The 20,782-nt window shown below is 37.7% G+C and overlaps 1 protein-coding gene across 1 annotated transcript in view; it reads left to right on the top strand.

Moving 5' to 3' along the window:
* Positions 1-20,782, top strand: part of CASK (calcium/calmodulin dependent serine protein kinase) — a 368,751-nt gene that overhangs the window by 168,403 nt on the left and 179,566 nt on the right. The window contains 1 exon segment of the mRNA XM_003360270.5: positions 17,312-17,389. Within this exon segment, the coding sequence (XP_003360318.2) occupies positions 17,312-17,389 (78 nt within the window).

The following is a 20,782-nucleotide window of genomic DNA, read 5'->3' as shown; positions in this document are numbered from 1 at the left end:
TGGTGCCTTCGTCCCATCAGTTCAGGGTATTGTTTCTGACTGCAAAGTACCAGTCTTGGTTTTATAGGCCTCCCTACCACTCCATGAGCAATCCAGTGTCCTGTTAATAAACTCCTTTTCTCCTTAAATGAGCCAGTTGTTTTCTGTTTCTTGTAACTAAGAACCTTAACTGACCCAGCATTAAGAAATAAAAACAAATAGAGGAGTGGTGACAGAAGACACCATTCTAAGACGGGAAGTCAGTGTCCTTGTTAAATAGTTGTAAAGTCTGTGATTGGACTGGCCCCTCTTATACCCTGGGCCATCAGTCGTGGCCTAAGAAGTCTATGAGATTAGGCGTGAAGCTAGGGGTAGGGTAGAAATGGAGGGCAGGCCAAGGACCGGATACCCCAAGATGTCATGTTCTGGTGAGAAGGTCTGAAGAACCCAAGAATTCTTAATAGAACCTAACCTCATAGGTCCTTATGGATCAAGATTGAAGACTAGAACATACTTAGCAGTTTATGAGTTGATAACTTTTAAGTATTTAGACATACGTTCTCACGGGCTTCCATTTGTATGCTTGTCTCAGGCCCTGCAAATGCTCCAGGTGGGCCTGGACTAAGGGAGGCCACCAACAGCATTGGGGCCACAACAGCTTTGAATCTGTACCCTGCTGGTCCCAGGCAAAATTGTGAAGTATAACAATTTGTGTGATGTGCTCTATCTTCCCTCTTGATGACCTTTGCCCTTTTCTGGTGCTCTTTCTCCTTGGGTCTGCTTACCCTCAGTTGTACTTTCCTTTTTGGTATTTTCATTTCCTCAAGGAGCTATAAGAAGTCCCCTTCAGATGTTGCCTCATTTATAGGACCCATCAGTGAGAGTCTTCTTTTTAGACACTACTAAACATTCAGACCCACAACATACCAAAGGCCACACTTGGCATCTGATCCACTTAGAAGAATATGGGACAAGAAACACAGCTTGTGAGCCAGGCAGTACCAGGCATTCCTTTTTCAAAGGAGGCCTTTCAGCAGGACATATGATAAAGTATAGTAAATATAATAGGGAAAAGAAGGATTTTTAAATAGTGTTGAGAAAACTAATTAGCAATTCAGAAGTCAATTTAGATCTAACCCTTCCTCCCAAAAAAGAAAACCATAGACAGAACAGCGTTTATATAAACAAATCAAATCATAGGAAAGCTAGCAAAAAATAAAATTATTTAACAGATCTTTGGAGAGCTTTTATAACTTCAAAGGACTGGGATTCACAAAAAAAACATCAATAGATTGAACTAAAATTGAAAAAACTAGAAAATTAATTTACTTCCATATTGACATATAAAAGGGCTTCATTCTACTGAACATAGAGAGCTCACTCCAATGGAAGGGAAGGTATTAGGCTTCATATAGAATTGGGCAAGGACAAGAATAGACAGTTCCCACTAAAAGAAATACAGCTGGCACATAGGCACACAGGGGTATGCTTAGTCACTTTAATGTATTTGACAGTATATGTGAATCGTCTTGTTATGCAGTTCCCGTTACAGTGCACATCCCCTTTCTCCATTGAAAAGGTGAGGACGGAGTTCCTGTCGTGGCACAGTGGTTAGCGAATCCAGCTAGGAACCTTGAGGTTGCGGGTTTGATCCCTGGCCTCGCTCAGTGGGTCGACGATCTGGCGTTGCCGTGAGCTGTGGTGTAGGTTGCAGACACGGCTCGGATCCCGAGTTGCTGTGGCTGTGGTCTAGTCCGGTGGCTACAGCTCCGATTAGACCCCTAGCCTGGAATCTCCATGTGCCGCAGGAGCGGCCCTAGAAAAGACCAAAAAAAAAAAAAAAAAAAAAAAAAAGGTGATGGTTTCTATCTACTTGCCTATCACAGTTAACAATCCTGTGTAAGTACCTTCTCTGGCCCCTGTCCAAGTTCTTACTGATTGCACCCTGTTTACAGTATAGATAGGAGAGGAGAGCCTAGCTCAAATGATGACCTCTCAAATATTTCCACCATCTACCACAAACCCACCTAACATGTGGACTCATTTCCTAGTGCTCTAAGCCTTATTATTGTTGCTTATCAGAGGAAATGCTTTGAGAAGCTACTCTCCTCTTATCTATCTTGCAGTCCCCACCACCCCCCAACTCTCTCACTCTCTCTCATTCTCATCCACGCCTCTTCTCTCTCCCCCACTACTTTTCCTCAGGACCCTTCTCAGAGGCTGCTTATTCCATGGAGACTGTCTGCATCTCTTAAAGATGTGCCTTTCCCTTCCATTGAAATGCTCATATGCACTGTTCTAACTCCTCCCCAAAATGGCATAGTTTAGATGGACGAAGGGTTTTTTTTAAAAAAAGGTCAGATTTCCAATGACTCCTCTTTCTCTTTCAGAAATGAATTCACCACCAACAAATATTTCTAAATATTCATCAATATGTGGGATATTATGCTGAGATAAAAGACCTGTTTATGCCCTGAAGTTGTTTATAGTCAAACTGTACAGACCAGTCAGGTGCCTATCCATGAAATGAATCATAATAACTGGTAGTGTATGTCTAAATGACCATAGAGAGCCACAGATCCTTAGGGCTCTAAGAGATCAATGGAGGAAACACTGGGGAGCTGGAACAGACAGGTAGGCTTGTACAAAGTTGATGAAGATCATCAACGTAAAAGAGAGACCAGTGGATAAGTGGAGAGAGGACATTCCTAGCAGGGCCATAAAGAGAGCAAAAGTATTAGGAAAAGGTGATAGGACATTTGTGAAGACATCAAGATAGTAAGTACCACAAGCACAGCCCTGATTTGGAAGGAAATAAAGCAGAATTAAAGTTGTGTTTTTTCCTAATCAGTAGAGATTGATTTATATATGCAAGGATTAAAGCTTTAATTGACAAACTTAGTAAGTATAGAGAATTCATTTGAACCATATCAACAATACAGTAGTCACGTGTATCATCTGCGGGGATGGAGATGGAGCGTCTGCCTACCTGTCTGCCTTCCTTTCCTTTTCCTTCCTTCCTTCCTTTCCTTTTCCTTCCTTCCTTCCTTCCTTCCTTCCTTCCTTCCTTCCTTCCTTCCTTCCTTCCTTCCTTCCTTCCTTCCTTCCTTCCTTCCTTCCTTCCTTCTCCTTTTTAAGCCTGCACATGCAGCATAGGGAGGTTCCCAGGCTAGGGGTTGAATTGGAGCTGCAGCTGCTGGCCTGTGCCACAGCCACAGCAATGCCAGATCTTAGCTGAGTCTGTGACCTGCACCTCAGCTCATGGCAGTGCCAGATCCTTAACCCACTGAGCAAGGCCAGGGATCCAACCTGCATCTTCATGGATACTAGTCAGGTTCTTAACCTACTGGGTCACAGTGGGAACTCCTGAGCCTCTGCATTTCAAAGATCCCCATAGGTGGTTCTGGAGCATGGGGCCCCCATAACACTATGAAAAAGGATTTGTTGTATAGAGCCCTCCCTTATAGTAGGATTTTACCTTCTCAGCTATAATCTCTTAACTTCTGTTAAGTAACTCAGAACCTTGAGCAGAAGTTAGAAGTTTCCCTCCCTCTTTGTAACCTGAGCATTTTGAGGGGAGCAGTGATGTATGGACTCTGAAGTCAGATGGCGTAAGTTTCAGTCCTGGGTCTGTTTCTTACTAGCTGTGTGATGTCTTGGACAAGTTTACCTAACCTTTGCCTTTTCTCAGTTTTCTCTTGAGTAAAATAGGGGTAGTAACAAAATACTTACCTCATACACTTCTCATAACTATTAAATGAATTAATGCATGTAAAGCACATAGAAAATACCTGTCACAAAATCCTAACTTTAATTATTACAACAAAGTAAGATTATCCTGTTTTTTAACTGTATATAAAAGAAATGATACAGTTTATGTTCTGCTGTGTCTGCTTTCTATCAATGTTTTCCCCATTCTACTACCAGTGGGCATTATGGGTTGTGGACACCTAGTGACGATTGTGAACAGTGCTGCTTTGAACATTCAGGTACACTGAAGCACACCTTTATTTGAAGAGACTATCTTTGCCCAATAATTTGCACTCACCTTTTTGTCCTAAGTCAGGCATCCATACATGTATGGCCCTGTTTCTAGGCTTGCTGTTATGTGTTACTATCCTGTTTGTCTATCCTATTTTCAATAGTATACAGCCTTAATTACTAAACTTTATATTGCAAAATTTTGAAGTCAAGAAGAGCAAATCTTCCCTCCTTAGTATTCTCCTAAAGTAAGTTGGATCTTCTTGTCCATTTGCAATTCCATATGCATTTAAGATTCTCCTTGAGAGTTTTTTTTTAGAGCATGATGACAATTTTTTTAATAACAATTTTTATTTTTTCCATTATAACTGGTTTCCAGTGTTCTTTCAGTTTTCTACTGTACAGCAAGGTGACCCAGTTACACATACATGTGTACATTCTTTTTTCTCACATTATCATGCTCCATCAGAAGTGACTAGATACAGTTCCCAGTGCTCTACAGCAGGATCTCATTGCTTATCCATTCCAAAGGCAATAGTTTGCATCTGTTAACCCCAAACAATGGAATACTACTCAGCCTTTAAAAAGAACAAAATATTGCCATTCGCAGCAGCGTGGATGGAACTAGAGACTCTTATACTAAGTGAAGTAAGTCAGAAAGAGAAAGACAAATATATGATATCACTTATATCTGGAACCTTATATACAGCACAAATGAACCTTTCCACAGAAAAGGAGATCATGGACTTGGAGAACAGACTTGTGGTTGCCAAGGGGGAGGGGGAGGGAGTGGATTGTATTGGGAATTTGGAGTTAATAGATGCAAACCTTTATCCTTGAGAGTTTCTACAATACCTGTTGGGATTTTGATTGGGATTCCATTGAATTTATGCTTTAATTTGGGAAAGATTGGCAGTTCCTAATAGTCTTCCAATCTGTGAACAGGATAATTTTCTCTCCACTGATTTTAGTTGTTTAATTTCTGCTAATATCATACTTTCCTCCCTAGAGGTCCTGTACATCATTTTATTGGATTTATTTCTGTGTTCTTTAAAAGACAAAATTATTCTAAAACTTCATTTTTCTGATAATGATTTTGCTAAATTCTGATTAATTTTGATTTTGCCTTAGGTTATTTTGAATATTCTATATACGTAGTTATAGCATTGTAAGTAATTACAGTTTGTTTCTTCCTTTTCAATTCTCATACATTTCATTTCTTTATTGTGCCCTTACTTCACTGTCCAGGACCTCCAGAATATTGTTGATTATAAGCTGTTGGAATGGGCATTTTTGTCTTGTTCTTGATCTATGAATTTCTTAAGGTTTAAATACATAGTTTTATTAAATGTTTTTGGCATTTATTGGGATGGTCATAATTTTTTCTTCTTTAACCTATCTCGATGCTCAGAATTTTACTAATTGAATTCCAAATGTTAAAATAGTTTTGCTTTCCTTTGGTAAACCCATCTTGATCCTGATGTCATATTAAAATATTCTGGATTTGGTCTGCTGATGTTTTGTTTGGCTTATTTGTATCTATGCTCATTAGTGAGATTGTCCTTTAAATTTTTCATGCTATCCGTAACAGGTTTTGGCATCTAGGTTAAGCTACCTTTGTAAAATGAATTGGAAACTGTTTCTGCTTTTTATTTATTTAATTTCTCCTCAAAATGTTCAGTAGAACTTATTCAGAAATGCCATCGAGGCCCAAAGTTTTCTCTGCTAGAAAGTTTTAAATTACAGATTAAGTTCCTTTAATCAGTAAAGAATTAATCAGGCTTTCCAATTCTGCTTGCTTGTGTTTTGATGAGTTTTTTTTTTTTTTGAAATCTGTCTATTTCATATAGATTTTCAAACTTGGGGCATGCATAAAGTTTCAGTACCATGTCTGCAGGATATGAACGATGTCTCCTTTTTCATTCTTAATATTGGCTGCTGTTTATGCCTTCTCTTTTTTTAATCAGTCTTGCCAAAATTCATCATTTCACAGGGAACAACTTTTAGCTTTGTGAATCTCTCTTAATATGTTTGTTTTCCATTTCATTAATTTCTGTCCTTATTTCCTTCTAATTTGTTTGAATTTAGTTTGATGATCTTTATATAACTTGTGGGGAAGGATGCTTTTCGTAAATTTTGAGCCTGCAGTATATGTATATACTGCAGTAAGTATCCCACTAAGTACTACTTTACTTACATTTTACAAGTTCTGATGTGTTTAATTTTCTAATGATTTATTCTGACATCTGTGTAATAAATTTCAAACATTGGAGATTTTCTAGTTCAGTTTTATTAATGTTTTCAAAAAACCTATTTTTTTGTTTTGCTCTTTGCTTTGTTTTTTATTAATGTCTGCTCATTATTACTTCCTTCTACCTTCATTGGATTTAATTTACTTTTCTTTTAAAACAAATTATCCTGATGGAACGTCACTGACTTTAGTTTTGGTGTTGTGGTTTTTTTTTTTGTTTTTTTTTTCGGTCTTTTTTAAGGGCCACACCCATGGCATATGGAAGTTCCCAGGCTAGGGGTCGAATCCTAGCTACAGCTTATGGCCTATGCCATAGCCACAGCAATGCCAGATCTGTGCCACATGACCTACACCACAGCTCATGGCAGCACTAGATCCTTAACACACTGAGGGAGGCCAGGGATTGAACCTACGTCCTCATGGATGTTAGTCAGATTTGTTTCTACTGAGTCATGACGGGAACTCCTATTTCTTATTTTCTGATATTTTTCCATCAGTATTTGTAATATTTCTGTTAAATAATTTTAAAGTTTTAAAACTGCTCTGTAAATACTGTTTTAGCTGCATCCTGAAGGAGTATTTTTGTATTTTTTTTTAACATTTAGAACTGTTTTTAGTATAAGAATGGTAGTACCTGTTCATTTTTTTAAAGTAAAAAGAGGAGCTCCCATTGTAGTTTAGCTGGTTACAAACCCAAACAGTGTCCATGATGATGTGGGTTTGATCCCTGGCGTCTCTCAGTGGGTTGAGGATCTGGTGTTGCCCTGAGCTGTAGTGTAGGTCATAAGCGTGGCTTGGATCCCAGGTGTGGCGTAGGCCGGCAGCTGCAGCTCCCATTCAGCCCCTAGCCTGGGAACTTCCATATGCCGCAGGTGTTGCCCTAAAAATAAAAGCAAAAAAAGAAAAAGTAAAAAGAAAACAACAAAAAAAATCCAAACACAATCCTACCCACTCACTCTTTAACACCCTGTTGTAATATCTCAGTGCATCTTCATAGAGAGATATGCATATATATGTATATACATCTTAATATGTTATGAACAGCTTTCTATATCAGTGAATATACTTCTATAGTATCATTTTAATGACAGCATAATATTCTACTCTGTGGATTTACCACAATTTATTTAATCATTCTTCTGTTGTTGGGCATTTATGTTGTTTCTGACTTCTCTCTATTAGATTATAAAGAGCTATGATAAACCCTTGTCATTAAAACTTGGAAAGTATCCCTGATTATTTGTCTTGGAATGAAATTATTATGTCAAAGGCATGCACATTTTTGAGTCCTTTGTCAAGCATTATAAAATTGTCCATTGGAAAAGTTATATTGATGTACTTCTTTTCTTCATGAGTGGATAACCTGATACAACAAAAGTGTCTCTAACACTGAGAGGGGAGAGAGAGAGAGAGAGAGAGAGAGAGAGAGTGAGTGAGTGTGTGTGTGTCTGTGGTTGTCTGTGTATCTAGCTAGCTTCTCATACTGGAAGATTAGACCTATACCCCAATTCCTTTTTCCGGCCATTTCTATATTAGTGGTTCTAATAATGACAGCACCTCAATCTTGCGTAAGTTTTGATATGTACTATTTTCATTATCATCGTTGGATATGCTTTCTAATTTTCAATGTGATTTCCTCTTTAGTTTTTTATTATGGTCAAATACACATAAAATGTAACTATCTTAATGATTTCAAAGTGTACAGTTCAGTGATATTAAGTACATTCATATTGTGCAGCCAGTGTGATTTCTCCTTTGATTCATGGGTTATTTAGCATATATTACTGTTTCCAAGCATTTGGGAATTTTCTACTTATTTCATTTATTTCTAACATACACTGTGATTAGGAAATACACACTTGAGTGCTTATAGTCCTTTAAATTTTGCTGGGTCTCATGAATCCACTTGTGAAATTTTTTTTGAGTTGTAAACTGAACTAATATTTTGTGTGAGTGTTTCTATAACATCATTTTTACTTGGAAGAATGACTAACAGACAAACCACGGTTACTCATACTTGAATACGTGGCTGACAGTCAATCAAAAATGAAGGATGTGAGCCTGCTGCTTCCAGGAAAATAACTCATAGTAGTGGTTACCAATGATAAAATTCAAATTTTCAAGTGAAAATTAGAATTATGGAAAACATATCTGCCACCATGAGTTTTAACAGCTTCCCAGGACTTAATGTTTTAATGTAATCAGTGGTGGTATTAATGAATGTGATTTTCAATACCATGTAATTAAATGTCTCAGTATTCGGAAAGTGCATAACTCAGTGGACCAGTGTTTTTAATGACTGTAATGTTACAGAGTCATGCACAGCTCAAAGATCTATTCAGAGAGCAAGACAGAATAATGACAGAATAATCAAAAAGTTCATTGATATGGTTTCAGATTCCACCTTGCAATATACCTCTAGGAAACTACCCATTCTTTATTTTTTTATGGTAGAGCTCCCATATTATTTCCAGTAAATAATTCCAGTTAGGGAAAGTTTAAAGCAATTATTGTTTTAAAAAATTAGTTCTTAATTATATATATCAGGACGTTACAACTTTTCTTTATAAAGTAAATTATTTTTCCCAATAATAAACAATATTTTTCTGAATATACACTTATAAAAGCAGAAAAATACTAAGAAGATAATAGAACTCATTCATATTTCCATTTCCCAGAAATGGATATTTTGTATATGTTCTTGCAGCCTTATAGATTTTTAAGTTTTATTGAAATAGAGTTAACTCACAAAGTTCCATTAATCTCAGACATACAGCAACGTAAATCACTTATATCCATTCCTTTTCAGGTTATTTTCCCAGACAAGCTCCTGCACAGTTCTGTGTAAACATCTCTGTGCTATACAGTAGGTCTCCTTTACCCATCTACTCCATATGTAATAATGTGTGTATATCAATCCCAACCCTCTAACTTACCCTGCCACCCCCACCCCATGTTTCCCCTTTGGTGAACATAAATTTGGTTTCAAAATGTTTGAGTCTGAGGAAACCACCGATTATTGAGTCTTGGAGTTCCCTGGTGGCTTAGCAGGTTAAGGATCTGGCATTGTCACTAACACAGCTCAAATGGCTGCTGTGGTGCGGGTTTGAACCCTGGCTCAGGAATTTCCACATGTTGTGGGTACAGCCAGATAAAAAGAAGAAGAAGAATATTTACAGATAGCTGCAAGGACTACTAAAATATACCTTCTTCTTCCAATTTTATATCTCTGTGAAGCCTGATTTTCTTCATTTACCTCAAGCAAGTAACTTTGTAAGAGATTGAATGTAGAAGCAGATCTGAGAATCTGTCTTCTATTAAACTGGAAAGGAACGAGATTTGCAAAATATGAAGCAGTACCACTCTTCTCGCTGAAATTTTTTTTTGGGGGGGGGTCTTTTCTAGGGTCGCTCCTGCAGCATATGGAGATTCCCAGGCCAGGGGTCTAATCGGAGCTGCAGTCGCCGGCCTACGCCACAGCCACAGCAACTCGGGATCCGAGCCGCATCTGCAACCTACACCATAGCTCACAGCAACTCGGGATCCGAGCCGCATCTGCAACCTACACCATAGCTCACAGCAACGCCGGATCCTTAACCCACTGAGCGAGGCCAGGGATCGAACCTGCAACCTCATGGTTCCTAGTCGGATTTGTTAACAACTGAGCCATAATGGGAACTCCTGAATTTATTTTGTTTTAAAACACATAGTTAATTTTCATGAAAAAAAAAATTTTTGCTAACATGTAATTGGCTAATTATTATTTTAAAATAAGTTCTTTTTAATTTCTGTTTTTTAATTTTAATATAGCAAATGTTGGTAGATAAAATCTACACAAACACAATCCCTTTGAGATTCTCAACAATCTTTAAAAGTAGAAAATGGCCCTTACCTCAAAAAGTTGGAGAACGTAGTGGTAGTCCTAGAAATTACAGCATGCCTCCTGACTTGTGAGTTGTTCTTATTAGGTATTTTTGTTTAAAATCAATCAATCCCCTTACTCCAACCACTTATCTTCTCTCTCTGTTTGCACAGTGACTGTTGTATGTGGTCTCTCTCTGTCCAGAAAGAGACTGAGAAAATCGTTGTTTTTATAATCATTGTGCATTTAGGCTCACCTACATATTTACCACATTTTATATTTTTCATACCTTGCTGAGTTTTCAGTTGACTTCATTTTTCTTCTACCTGAGGAATTTTCTTTTGTATTTCCTTCAGAGACAGGTATGCTGGTTGAAAACTGTCTTTTGCTTATCTGAAAGAAATATTTTTCACCTTTCTTCTCTAAAGGTTTATTTAGTGAGAAGAGAATTTGAGATTAGCAGTTATTTTAAGATAACTTTCCACTGTTCCTACTAAAAAGGCAGATGTCAGTCCATTCTTTTCTTTCACTGTTTTTGGGATTTTTCTACTTGTCTTTAGTTTCCTGCAGTTTTCACTGATACATATCTTACCTGTGGACTTCTTTATCTTACCCGATGTTTACTGGACTTTTCTAATAGTGGCTTGGTATCTTTAATCATTTCTGGGTAATTATCAGTCATTATTATATTTTCACTATTGCTTCTGCTCTTTTTTCTTTTCACTTTTGAAATGTCAATAAATATATGCTGACTTTCTCACTGTAATCCTCTGTTTCTTATTCTCACTTTTACATTTTCCATGTTTTCTCTCTTCATCCTTCAATGTGATTATCTTCTCATTCACATTTTTTTCTTCAACTATCTAATTTGCTCAAGTTCTTCATTTTGATTTTATATTTTTCCATTCTGAAATTTCTTTCTGCTTTTTCAGATGTATAATGTCACTTTTGATAATTTCTTGTTTCTTGCTAAACTTTTTAAATCCAGCTTTTATCTCCATGTTAAGCATTGGGGTTTTTCTATGCTACCAATAAGGTATACCAGAATATATTATACACCCTAAGTTTCAAAATGCACCTCTTTATATGACTCGAGCCCAGAGCATGAGGTGTTTTCTCAGAGCCATAGTCTTTGATGGGTTCTTCTGGGGCGTGCCAAAGGAATAGCTCTGTCTTTCCTCTTGGGTCACCCTGGTACAGAAGGAGTTGGACTGTCAATCTCCATCTGCCTCCTTCCACTTCTCCAGAGTTTCCCCAAAGCGCCTTCTTCCTATAGTCCTTCCCTATCCCCAGAGCAGAAGCAGCTCTTGCTTACCTCTTTGAGCTTTAATTCTTTCTTTTTTCTTAGTAGGTAGTTTTTCACTCATTATACTGCTAATTCTTTTAATGCTTAAATTAAAAAAAAAAATTCTTCCAGTTTTTGTCACCTTCAGAGGAAGTGCTGGTCAGAGAAATCCAGACTTGGTCTGTCTTTTACACGGTTCTCAAAGAATAGATGGCAGGCAAATTACAGTCTACCAACCATTACCACTCTATAATGAGATAAGAATAGAAATTGAGCATAAGTATCTAGAAACTGTTAGAGCAATTTTACATTGCTGTGAAGTCATAGCACATGATTTTGTACTTAATTAAAAAAATCAGTTCTTAATATACCTGGGGAGGGAAAAACTAGTCCTTCACTGTAGTTAATTTGAGAAGCATTTCTTCATGCAACCAGGGACTAGTCTCCTGCAAGCCCCCTCTTTCTCTGCTTTTACAGCATATATCTTAGAGGATTTAGAGAAAGAAAACAAACTTCCCTCTACCTTCTTAGGTTATGTGACTGGAATCTGCAGATTAAACTGACAAATGGCTGATAAACTGACAAAAGATTTTCATTTGCACATGGAGGGGTGGGTGCTCACAGAAACAAAGTGAGAGCCAAGCCACAGACAGGAGCAGTTAGATCCAGAGGCTTATATACCGTTTTGACAAAGAGTGAAAGTGAAGAGACTAGACAAAGGAAGGGGAGGGATTTGGGCATCTGGGTTGGGGGGGAAATTGTGGGAAAGTGACCAGGAAATATATGGTAAATAAGAGTTATTTAGTAAAGTTTGTTATGTAGATAGTAGTTTTCTTCTTGCTGGTACATGAGAGGGAAGCACCTTTACAAAATGAAACGTGTATCCTATTTTTAGGCAAAATGGAGGAGACTGGAGAATTTTTCCTTTTGTCTGCTGTTTTTCAATTGCCAAAATAATCCTGTGCTAAAGTGGCATATTTTGGGGTGGCATATTCTGATTACTTGAACATACAGCCAAGCCATACTTTGTGCCTCTAGACCTGTGGTCTGTTTTGTTTGTTTGGAGCATTTCGTTTTTGGATTTCTTTTAAATTTGGTAAGTAATATGAAAAACAAAAAATTCAGACAGAGGAAAGACGGGAATAGCTAAAACATTCACAGTCTCACCCCTTTTCACAATTCAGAATAAACTTCCCATAATTTTTCTCTGCATATGGTACAGAAACATTTCCCCTACTCTTCCATAGGATTGTTTCTTCTCCCTCGCATTTCATTCCCTCAGACTGGAACCAACTGGGGAAATTCCAAACATGCTTTTTAAAGCTTCTTGGCAGCCTCAGAAACACCCTAAGATGGGAAGTCAAAGAAAAAAGCAATCAAAGTCTTATAATTGTTTTTAGAAGCAATGTATTATAAAGTTTATCAAAGAATCGACACATCAAACTTTTTGTTCAAGGTTATTGGGATTGAATGTATTATGAATATGTATATTTTAAGTTTCTATGCTGAATAAAATTTGCGTAAATAACAGTACTTTTAGTTTTTATTTCTGTGCCTCATAAAATTTAAAATTAATAAATTGCCTCTTTTACTTTAATATCAATTAATGTTACAAATAACTAATCAAATAGCTTTAATAATAGAAAATTACTTTCACAGTAATGACTTACTTTCAGACTAATCCCTCAATGAGCATGCCTACATATATTAAAAGCTACACAAGTGATTTTGTTTGGTACCCTTGTTTATGAACCTTTGTATTAAAAATGTATAATGGCCAGGGGTTCCTGTCTTGGCGCAGTGGAAATGAATCTGACCAGGAACCACAAGGTTGCAGGTTCGATCCCTGGCCTCGCCCAGTGGGTTAATGATCCAGCATAGCTGTGAGCTGTGGTGTAGGTCACAGACACAGCTCAGATCTGGCGTTGCTGTGGCTGTGGTGTGGGCCAGCAGCAACAACTCCCGATTCAACCCCTAGCCTGGGAACCTCCATGTGCTGAGGGTGTGGCCCTAAAAAGACAAAAAAAAAAAATGTATAATGACCAAAAGATCCTATTTATAATAGCAACTAAAAATATAAAATGCTTGGGGGGGGGGCACCCAATAATCAGTACTTGTACCAATATGAAGAAAACCTTAAAACTATAACTTAGAGACATGAAAGGAAATGGAGAAGCATATCATGTTCATGGATGAGGATGTTAGGAAAATGTTAATTTCTACAGGTTAATCTATAAATATGACACGATATCAGCCAAAACATAAAAAATTTTCAGCATTGGAGAAACTGATTTTATTTAAAAAATTTTTATTGAAGTATAGTTGATTTTACCATGTTTGTGCCAATTTCTGCTATACAGCAAAGTAACCCAGTCATTCATACACACACACACACACACACACACACACACACACACCACACACACACCACACACACACACACACACACACACACACACACACACTCTTTTTAGTATTATTTTCACCTGTCCCAGAAGATTGGGTATAGTTCCCTGTGCTATGTATAGCAGGACCTCATTGCTTATTCATTCTAAATGTAATAGTTTGCATCTACTAACCCAGCCTCCCTGTCTATCCCATTCCCTCCTCCCTCCCCCTTGGCAACCACAAAGTCTGTTCTCTGTGTCTGTAGATAGGTTCATCTGTGCCGTATTTCAGATTCCACAGATAAATGATATCATATGGTATTTGTCTTTATCCTTCTGACTTCACTTAGTGTGATAATCCCTAGTTGCATCTTTGTTGCTGCAGGTGGCATTATTTCATTCTTTATGGCTGAGTAGTATTCCTGTGTGTGTGTGTGTGTGTACGTACACACACACATACACCATAAATTCTTAATCTTTTTATCTGTCAATGGGCATTTAGGTTGCTTTTATGTCTTGGCTATTGTGAATAGTGCTGCTATGAACATAATGGTGCATGTATCTTTTTGAATTAGAGTTTTGTCCAGATATATGCCCAGGAGTGGGATTGCAGGATCATATGCTAATTTTATTTTTAGTTTTCTGAGGAACTTCCATACTATTCTCCATAGTGATTGTACCAATTTACATTCCCATTGACAGTGGAGGGTTCCCTTTTCTCCACACCCTCTCCAGTATTTCTTATTTGTAGACTTATTAATGATAGCCATTCTGACTGGTGTGAGGTGGTACTTCAACGTAGTTTTGATTTTCATTTCTCTAATAATTAGTGATGTTGAGCATCTTTTCATGTGCCTACTGGCCATCCGTATGTCTTCTTTGGAGAAATGTCTATTTAGGTCTTCTTCCCATTTTTCAATTGGTTTGTTTGTTTTTTGTTGTTGAGAAACTAATTTTAAAGTACAGCTGGAAAAAATTGTTCAGAAAATATTGATAAACAATAATAATGAAACTTATTTTGCCATATATTAAAATACACTATTGCAGAATTTAAAATGGTTTTGGACTAGATATAAAAATAGATAGTGGAAAAGAATAGAAACCTAAAAATACCTTCGTGTGTATATGCACATGTAGAAATTGACATTTCAAGTCCTACTCTTTCAGATATGACCAGGAAAAATGGATCAATTCATGCTGGTAATTGTAGCACAGGGCAGTAAATAATTCCAGTTATTTCCCACTGACTGGGTCCCTCCTTAAGTGTTGGCCTCTTACCACTTTGCTACCTTCTCCGACCCCTAAGACTGTTCCCCCTTCCAGGTCCCCCCAAAAAAGCCTCCCTCTAGCTCTAAGTATTCTTTATGATGTAGTCAGTTTAGCTGTCTATTTTGCCTGACTCGTCTCATCTAGACTGAATAGTGCTTATCCTCACATTTTGCAATTAAAAAAGAAAATGTCTAAACAAAACTGTAATTACCTCACTACATGTTTTTAGTCCTCACAGAGTAACTGACCAGCTTAAACTGTAGTCAGCTTTAAAAATAGTGCTTTTTTAAATCCCCACAATAATATTCCACCTCTGTGGTAATCAAGGAAATGCAAATGAAAGCAATCATGAGTGACTTCTTTTTCCTCCTATCTGATTGGCAAAAATTAAAAAGAATAGTCATCTCAGAGGCAAGATAGAGGAAAGAACACTTTCACACTTAGAAGTAGCAGTATAAATTGCTAAAAATTTTCCATGTATATATAGAAAGTATTATTGTATATGCCCCTTGACCTAGCAGCTCTGCTTGTAGGATGGTTGTTCACACAGCCGCATGATCATATTCATCCAGGCTTTATTTCCGATGGTGGAAAAAGGGCACTGCCATCCTTCAGAGTAGACTGAGCCATCTTAGAAGTTATTTTGGAGAAAAATTCTACTTGACACTGGAAAATGTTCATTGGCCATGAAATGGAAACTAGGTAAAATTTATAAGGCCTTGTATTAACGTGAAAGTATTTTCATTTACATAAAACCACACCAAAATTCAAGTAATATAATCAACCGTTAATTAAATATTTACTGTGTGCTTAGTATTCTCTGGGTTTTCGGTGGTAGTATGGTGAAAATATGAAATATACTTGTTCCTTAGGATTTTACGCCATTGTTGAACTGTTGAGCTTGAATGTGTACCTTTGCTCCTTGCACACCTAGTGACTGTAGCTCTAGATAATGGAAAGAGCATTGAATATAGGTAGGGCTTTGAGTTCTGTCCCTGTCACATACTTGTCTGCTCAGATTATTTGAGAATGAGAAGGATGCTGACCTCATGTGGTGATGATAAGAATGAAGAGAGATAAAACAACACTTTCCATGATGCTTGATGAATAGTAATGTTAGTAATGATTATTAGTTATTTCATTACCTAATTATTAATTAATAGTAATAGTAATGAGTAGTTAGTTCCTTTGCTTTCCCTTCTAGAAGTCTTTATTTTCTCAGTATAATACCTGCAATAGATATATTGGTGTCTGAGCTACTAAATGGATGAATGAATAAGATACTGAACTTGAAAGCACTTTATAAGCCTTTAAGCTTTATGAAAATGTTAGCTAACTATTGATTAACATATGTAATGACCTGGCAAAAGTTTCCTGTAAACGCATGAATATGTTTCTGTGTAAGTGTTATAGTATGGACTATATAGGGTTGTTATAGAATTTAAGCAAAAGAAGGCCTTAATGTGGCTGGTGATAATCTAGGGGGCTTCCTGGGGAAGGTGAGATTGGAATGGACCTTGAATTTAAGGTAGGGTTTGAATGTGGGAAGCAGTATATACAGAAGTGTATGGCAAAAAGAAAAAAAATTGTATATTCAGGGAATAGTAAAAAGACTGATCTGTCTAGAAGGTGAATTATTCTTGAAAAGTCATTAGACAGAGTAGATAGAAGAAGCAAGGTATGCCTGAGACAACAAGAGGCCTTACTGATCTGGTGAGAAATAAAGAACTATTTTAAGTTTGGAGGCAAGAGAGTAACACATTACTGTAACAGAATATGTTTGTAGCAATTACTTTGGTAATTGAAGTATAAACAAAAATAAATTATTGATTAGGTAATAATTTTTTTTCCTTTCACAGTATGTAGCTTGAATTCCTATTTAGTGGTGATGACTATAGGTAAATGTTGTAGAATCTTTGTTGTATTCTTAAAATATTATGATATGACTAGATATAGAAATTTCAGAATTTTATTCAAAAATATGCCCCAACCCCCAACATTGCCCTTTTATGAGACTTTTTGTTTTGTGATAGCCTAAAGTAAATTTACAGGTAATTTCCCATACCTTATGTTATTTGGTGTTACCATTTGCTTGCTCTTCCTGTTTCGTTCTGTGTAGATTTTCAATACTAAGTTATAATGTCCTTTATAATCTATTTTTCATCAAAAGAAAGGAGATTTAAATAATTTATTACAGCTGTAAGTCAGCTAATAGCTTAGTTACAGTGTATTCACTTTCAGTGTTTTCTTCCTGAAATTTTGTCTTTCCTTATATCCTTTCTTATATTTCTCTACAGTATGGACGGAGCGGATCTGTGTTTTGAAATCGTAAAGCGAGCTGACGCTGGTTTTGTATACAGTGAAGCTGTAGCCAGGTACGTAATTTGTATGGACCTCCCAGAAATGAAGCTAGAAGTAAAAGAAGGAAATGACAAAGAAATCTCATAAAGTGGCCTGCTTTTTAAACTGATAATGAGCGTACTGCCGCTCTTCCTTACAAGGAACATATCTCTTTTAATGTCCATTAATGGAACCAAACAGTGACTGGAAATGCAAAATATTAAACAATGATTTTACCTATTTATATAGGTTTATAGTTTAACATCACTACTGCTATCATTTCGATTTCCGATGACTTTTATACAAGGAGGAATTTGGTAGCTCAGAAACAGTGTAGAATTAAAATTGGGTTTTGTGTGTGTTTGATGTTCTGCTTTTTGGGCAGATGTGTCTCATTAGTTCTTCAGTTTGCCTTTTAGCAAATTGTCACGTGAACAGGTAATCTGAGAAAAATCACAAAACAGTAGAAGGAACAGAAATAAAAGCACAGTTTTTCTGCTGACTATATTTGCTTCAAGCCAGTGGGTGATCTCCCAATCAAACCAATCAAGTAGCCACCATTGTTCCAAGTGGAGAAGTTCTTGTTAAGAATTGATGACTCAAAATAAAGATTTAATATGAAAAATCACAGGATCCATGCATTGAGCCACTTGCTTGTACATTTTGAACAATACAACTTTCTGCTTTGGTGACAATCATATTGTAAATACCCACTCCATTAGGTTGCCTTTTTAATACATGGGTACAGCATCCCTTCTCAGTCACTAACCATAATATATTAAAGGATTCAAACCCATTAATATCATTGTTATCATGATTTTTCTTATGGCATAGTGGTAAACCACTTTACCCTTTAGGATGTTTTTTGTCTTTTTTTCCCCCTTTTTTAGCACCATACCCATGGCATATGGAAGTTCCCAGCTAGGGGTTGAATTGGATCTGCAGCTGCTGGCCTACACCATAGCCATAGGAATGCAGTATCTAAGCCACATCTGTGACCTACACCACAGATCTTATCACTGCCAGATCCCTGACCTGCTGAGCAAGGCCAGGGATTGAACCCACATCCTCATGGGTACTAGTCAGATTGGTTTCCACTGTTCCACAACAGGAATTCCTCCCATTAGGATTTATTAAAACTTTCTCCCATTTCAGAAACAGTTACCATTAATTGATAACTTCCTCCTTCCTCCTGTTTTTAGAATTATGGCACAATGGACAATGCTTGAGGATAGCTTAGAGACTACCACATGCGACTTTGAGCTCAGAGTGGCTTGACTTTTTCCCAATTCTTTGTCCTGCCTTCTCCTGACTGAGGAGAAAGGGCCCCAGCCTCAGGAGATAGAGCCGCTGTAGCTATAACACAAGGTAAAGAATATACTCAGTTTTAGGTAGCTGCTGTTTTGTACTCCTGGAGCTAGGGAGAAGAAGCAAATGAGAGTTCATATACATTAACTTTAATTCCTTCTTTAAACTCCTGATGCATTTCATGGTAGAACTGAGGCTAAATATCCTTTTTCCTTTTGTGCCATGTTCACTAAAGCAAATTCTAGGATTTTCTTTTTTTTTCCATCCCCTTTTACTACTGTTTTAAATTCTTATCACAACTTAACAGTTTTTTTTATGGAGTTCCCGTCGTTGCGCAGTGGTTAACGAATCCGACTAGGAACCATGAGGTTGCGGGTTCGGTCCCTGGCCTTGCTCAGTGGGTTAAGGATCTGGCAGTGCCGTGAGCTGTGGTGTAGGTTGCAGATGTGGCTCGGATCCTGCGTTGCTGTGGCTCTGGCGTAGGCCGGTGGCTATAGCTCTGATTAGACCCCTAACCTGGGAACCTCCATAAGCCGTTGGAAGCGGCCCTAGAAAAAGACGCCCCCCCCAAAAAAAAGTTAACATTTTTAGTTTTTATTGTTTCAAAATTAAAAAACATTCTTTAATACCAAAAATAGCCATTGTTATCATGATTTTTCTTATGGCATAGTGGTAAACCACTTTATCCTACTAAATGAAACTCTGACTTTTGCATATTTATTTCTTCAAGAATTTGAGGGTTTTGGTTTTGGTTTTGTTTTGCTTTTTAGGGCTTCACCTGCAGCATATGGAAGTTCCCAGGCTAGGGTTTGAATTGGAGCTACAGCTGCCAACCTACGCCACAGCTACAGCAACGTGGGATCCAAGCCTCCTACAGCACAGCTCACGGCAATGCCAGAACCCAAATCCTCATGGATACTCGTCAGGTTCATTACTGCTGCACCACAATGGGAACTCCCAAGAATTAATTTGAGTTTTGTATTGATTTGCATTTATTGATATCTTTCTTTTTTTTCTTTTTTTGTCTTTTTGTCTTTTTGTCTTTTGTTGTTGTTGTTGTTGTTGTTGCTATTTCTTGGGCCGCTCCCGCAGCATATGGAGGTTCCCAGGCTAGGGGTCGAATCGGAGCTGTAGCCACCGGCCTATGCCAGAGCCACAGCCACGCGGGATCCGAGCCGCGTCTGCAACCTATACCACAGCTCACGGCACTGCCAGATCCTTAACCCACTGAGCAAGGGCAGGGACCGAACCCACAACCTCATGGTTCCTAGTCGGATTCGTTAACCACTGCGCCACGACGGGAACTCCTATTGATATCTTTCAATAGCAGCATCAGAGAGGGAAAACTAAAAATTCTGAATGTTGATTTCGTAAAACAGTGAAGCTTGATGGAGGAAGATTTTTTCCTTTTTGATCCGCAAAAACCTTGGGATACCTGGCATATAGGGTCAGGGTTGATGTTAAACCAGTAGCACTTTTTCTCTATTGCCTACTCATCTTTATCACTCTTCCTTAACTTTGAGCCTGTCTCTGCCACAGGCCTAGGTGTTAGGATAGGGGAATAGCAGTGTTGCAGAGGTGATATCATACAGTGAAATGCCTTGCAGTCTCTCCCAATCTTGAGATTTATAGAAAAGGTAGATGTTTATATACATCAAGTTGAAAGCCTGTTGATTTTAAAGTCCATCTAGGAGTTCCCATTGTGTCTCAGCAGGTTAAAAACTCGACATAGTGTCTGTGAGGATGTGGGTTTGATCCCTGGCCTCGCTCAGTGGGTTAAGGATCCGGCATTGCCACAAGCTATGATGTAGGTTGCAGATGCGGCTTGGATCCTATGTTCCCATTGCTGTGGCTGTGGCGTAGGCTGGCAGCTCCTCTAGCCTAGGGACTTCCGTAGGCCGAAGGTACAGCCCTAAAAAGAAAAACGAAAAACAACCCCCCCCAAATCCATTTGTATTTGCTGTTAAAATGATGATTTTATTAAAGGGACTTTGCAGAATGAATCAGAAAAGAGTAGTATTGGGACCAGTAAGTAACACTGCAAAGAGAGAGATTTGGCACAATTTATTAAAAACGCTTTCTAAAAATGACAAAAAGGAACAGCCTCAGAAAGTATGATT

The sequence above is a fragment of the Sus scrofa genome, chromosome X (assembly GCF_000003025.6).
Source record: "Sus scrofa isolate TJ Tabasco breed Duroc chromosome X, Sscrofa11.1, whole genome shotgun sequence".
Lineage (NCBI taxonomy): Eukaryota > Metazoa > Chordata > Mammalia > Artiodactyla > Suidae > Sus > Sus scrofa.
The sequence above is the reverse complement of the archived record's forward strand: the minus strand, read 5'-3'. Positions and strand labels throughout refer to the sequence as shown.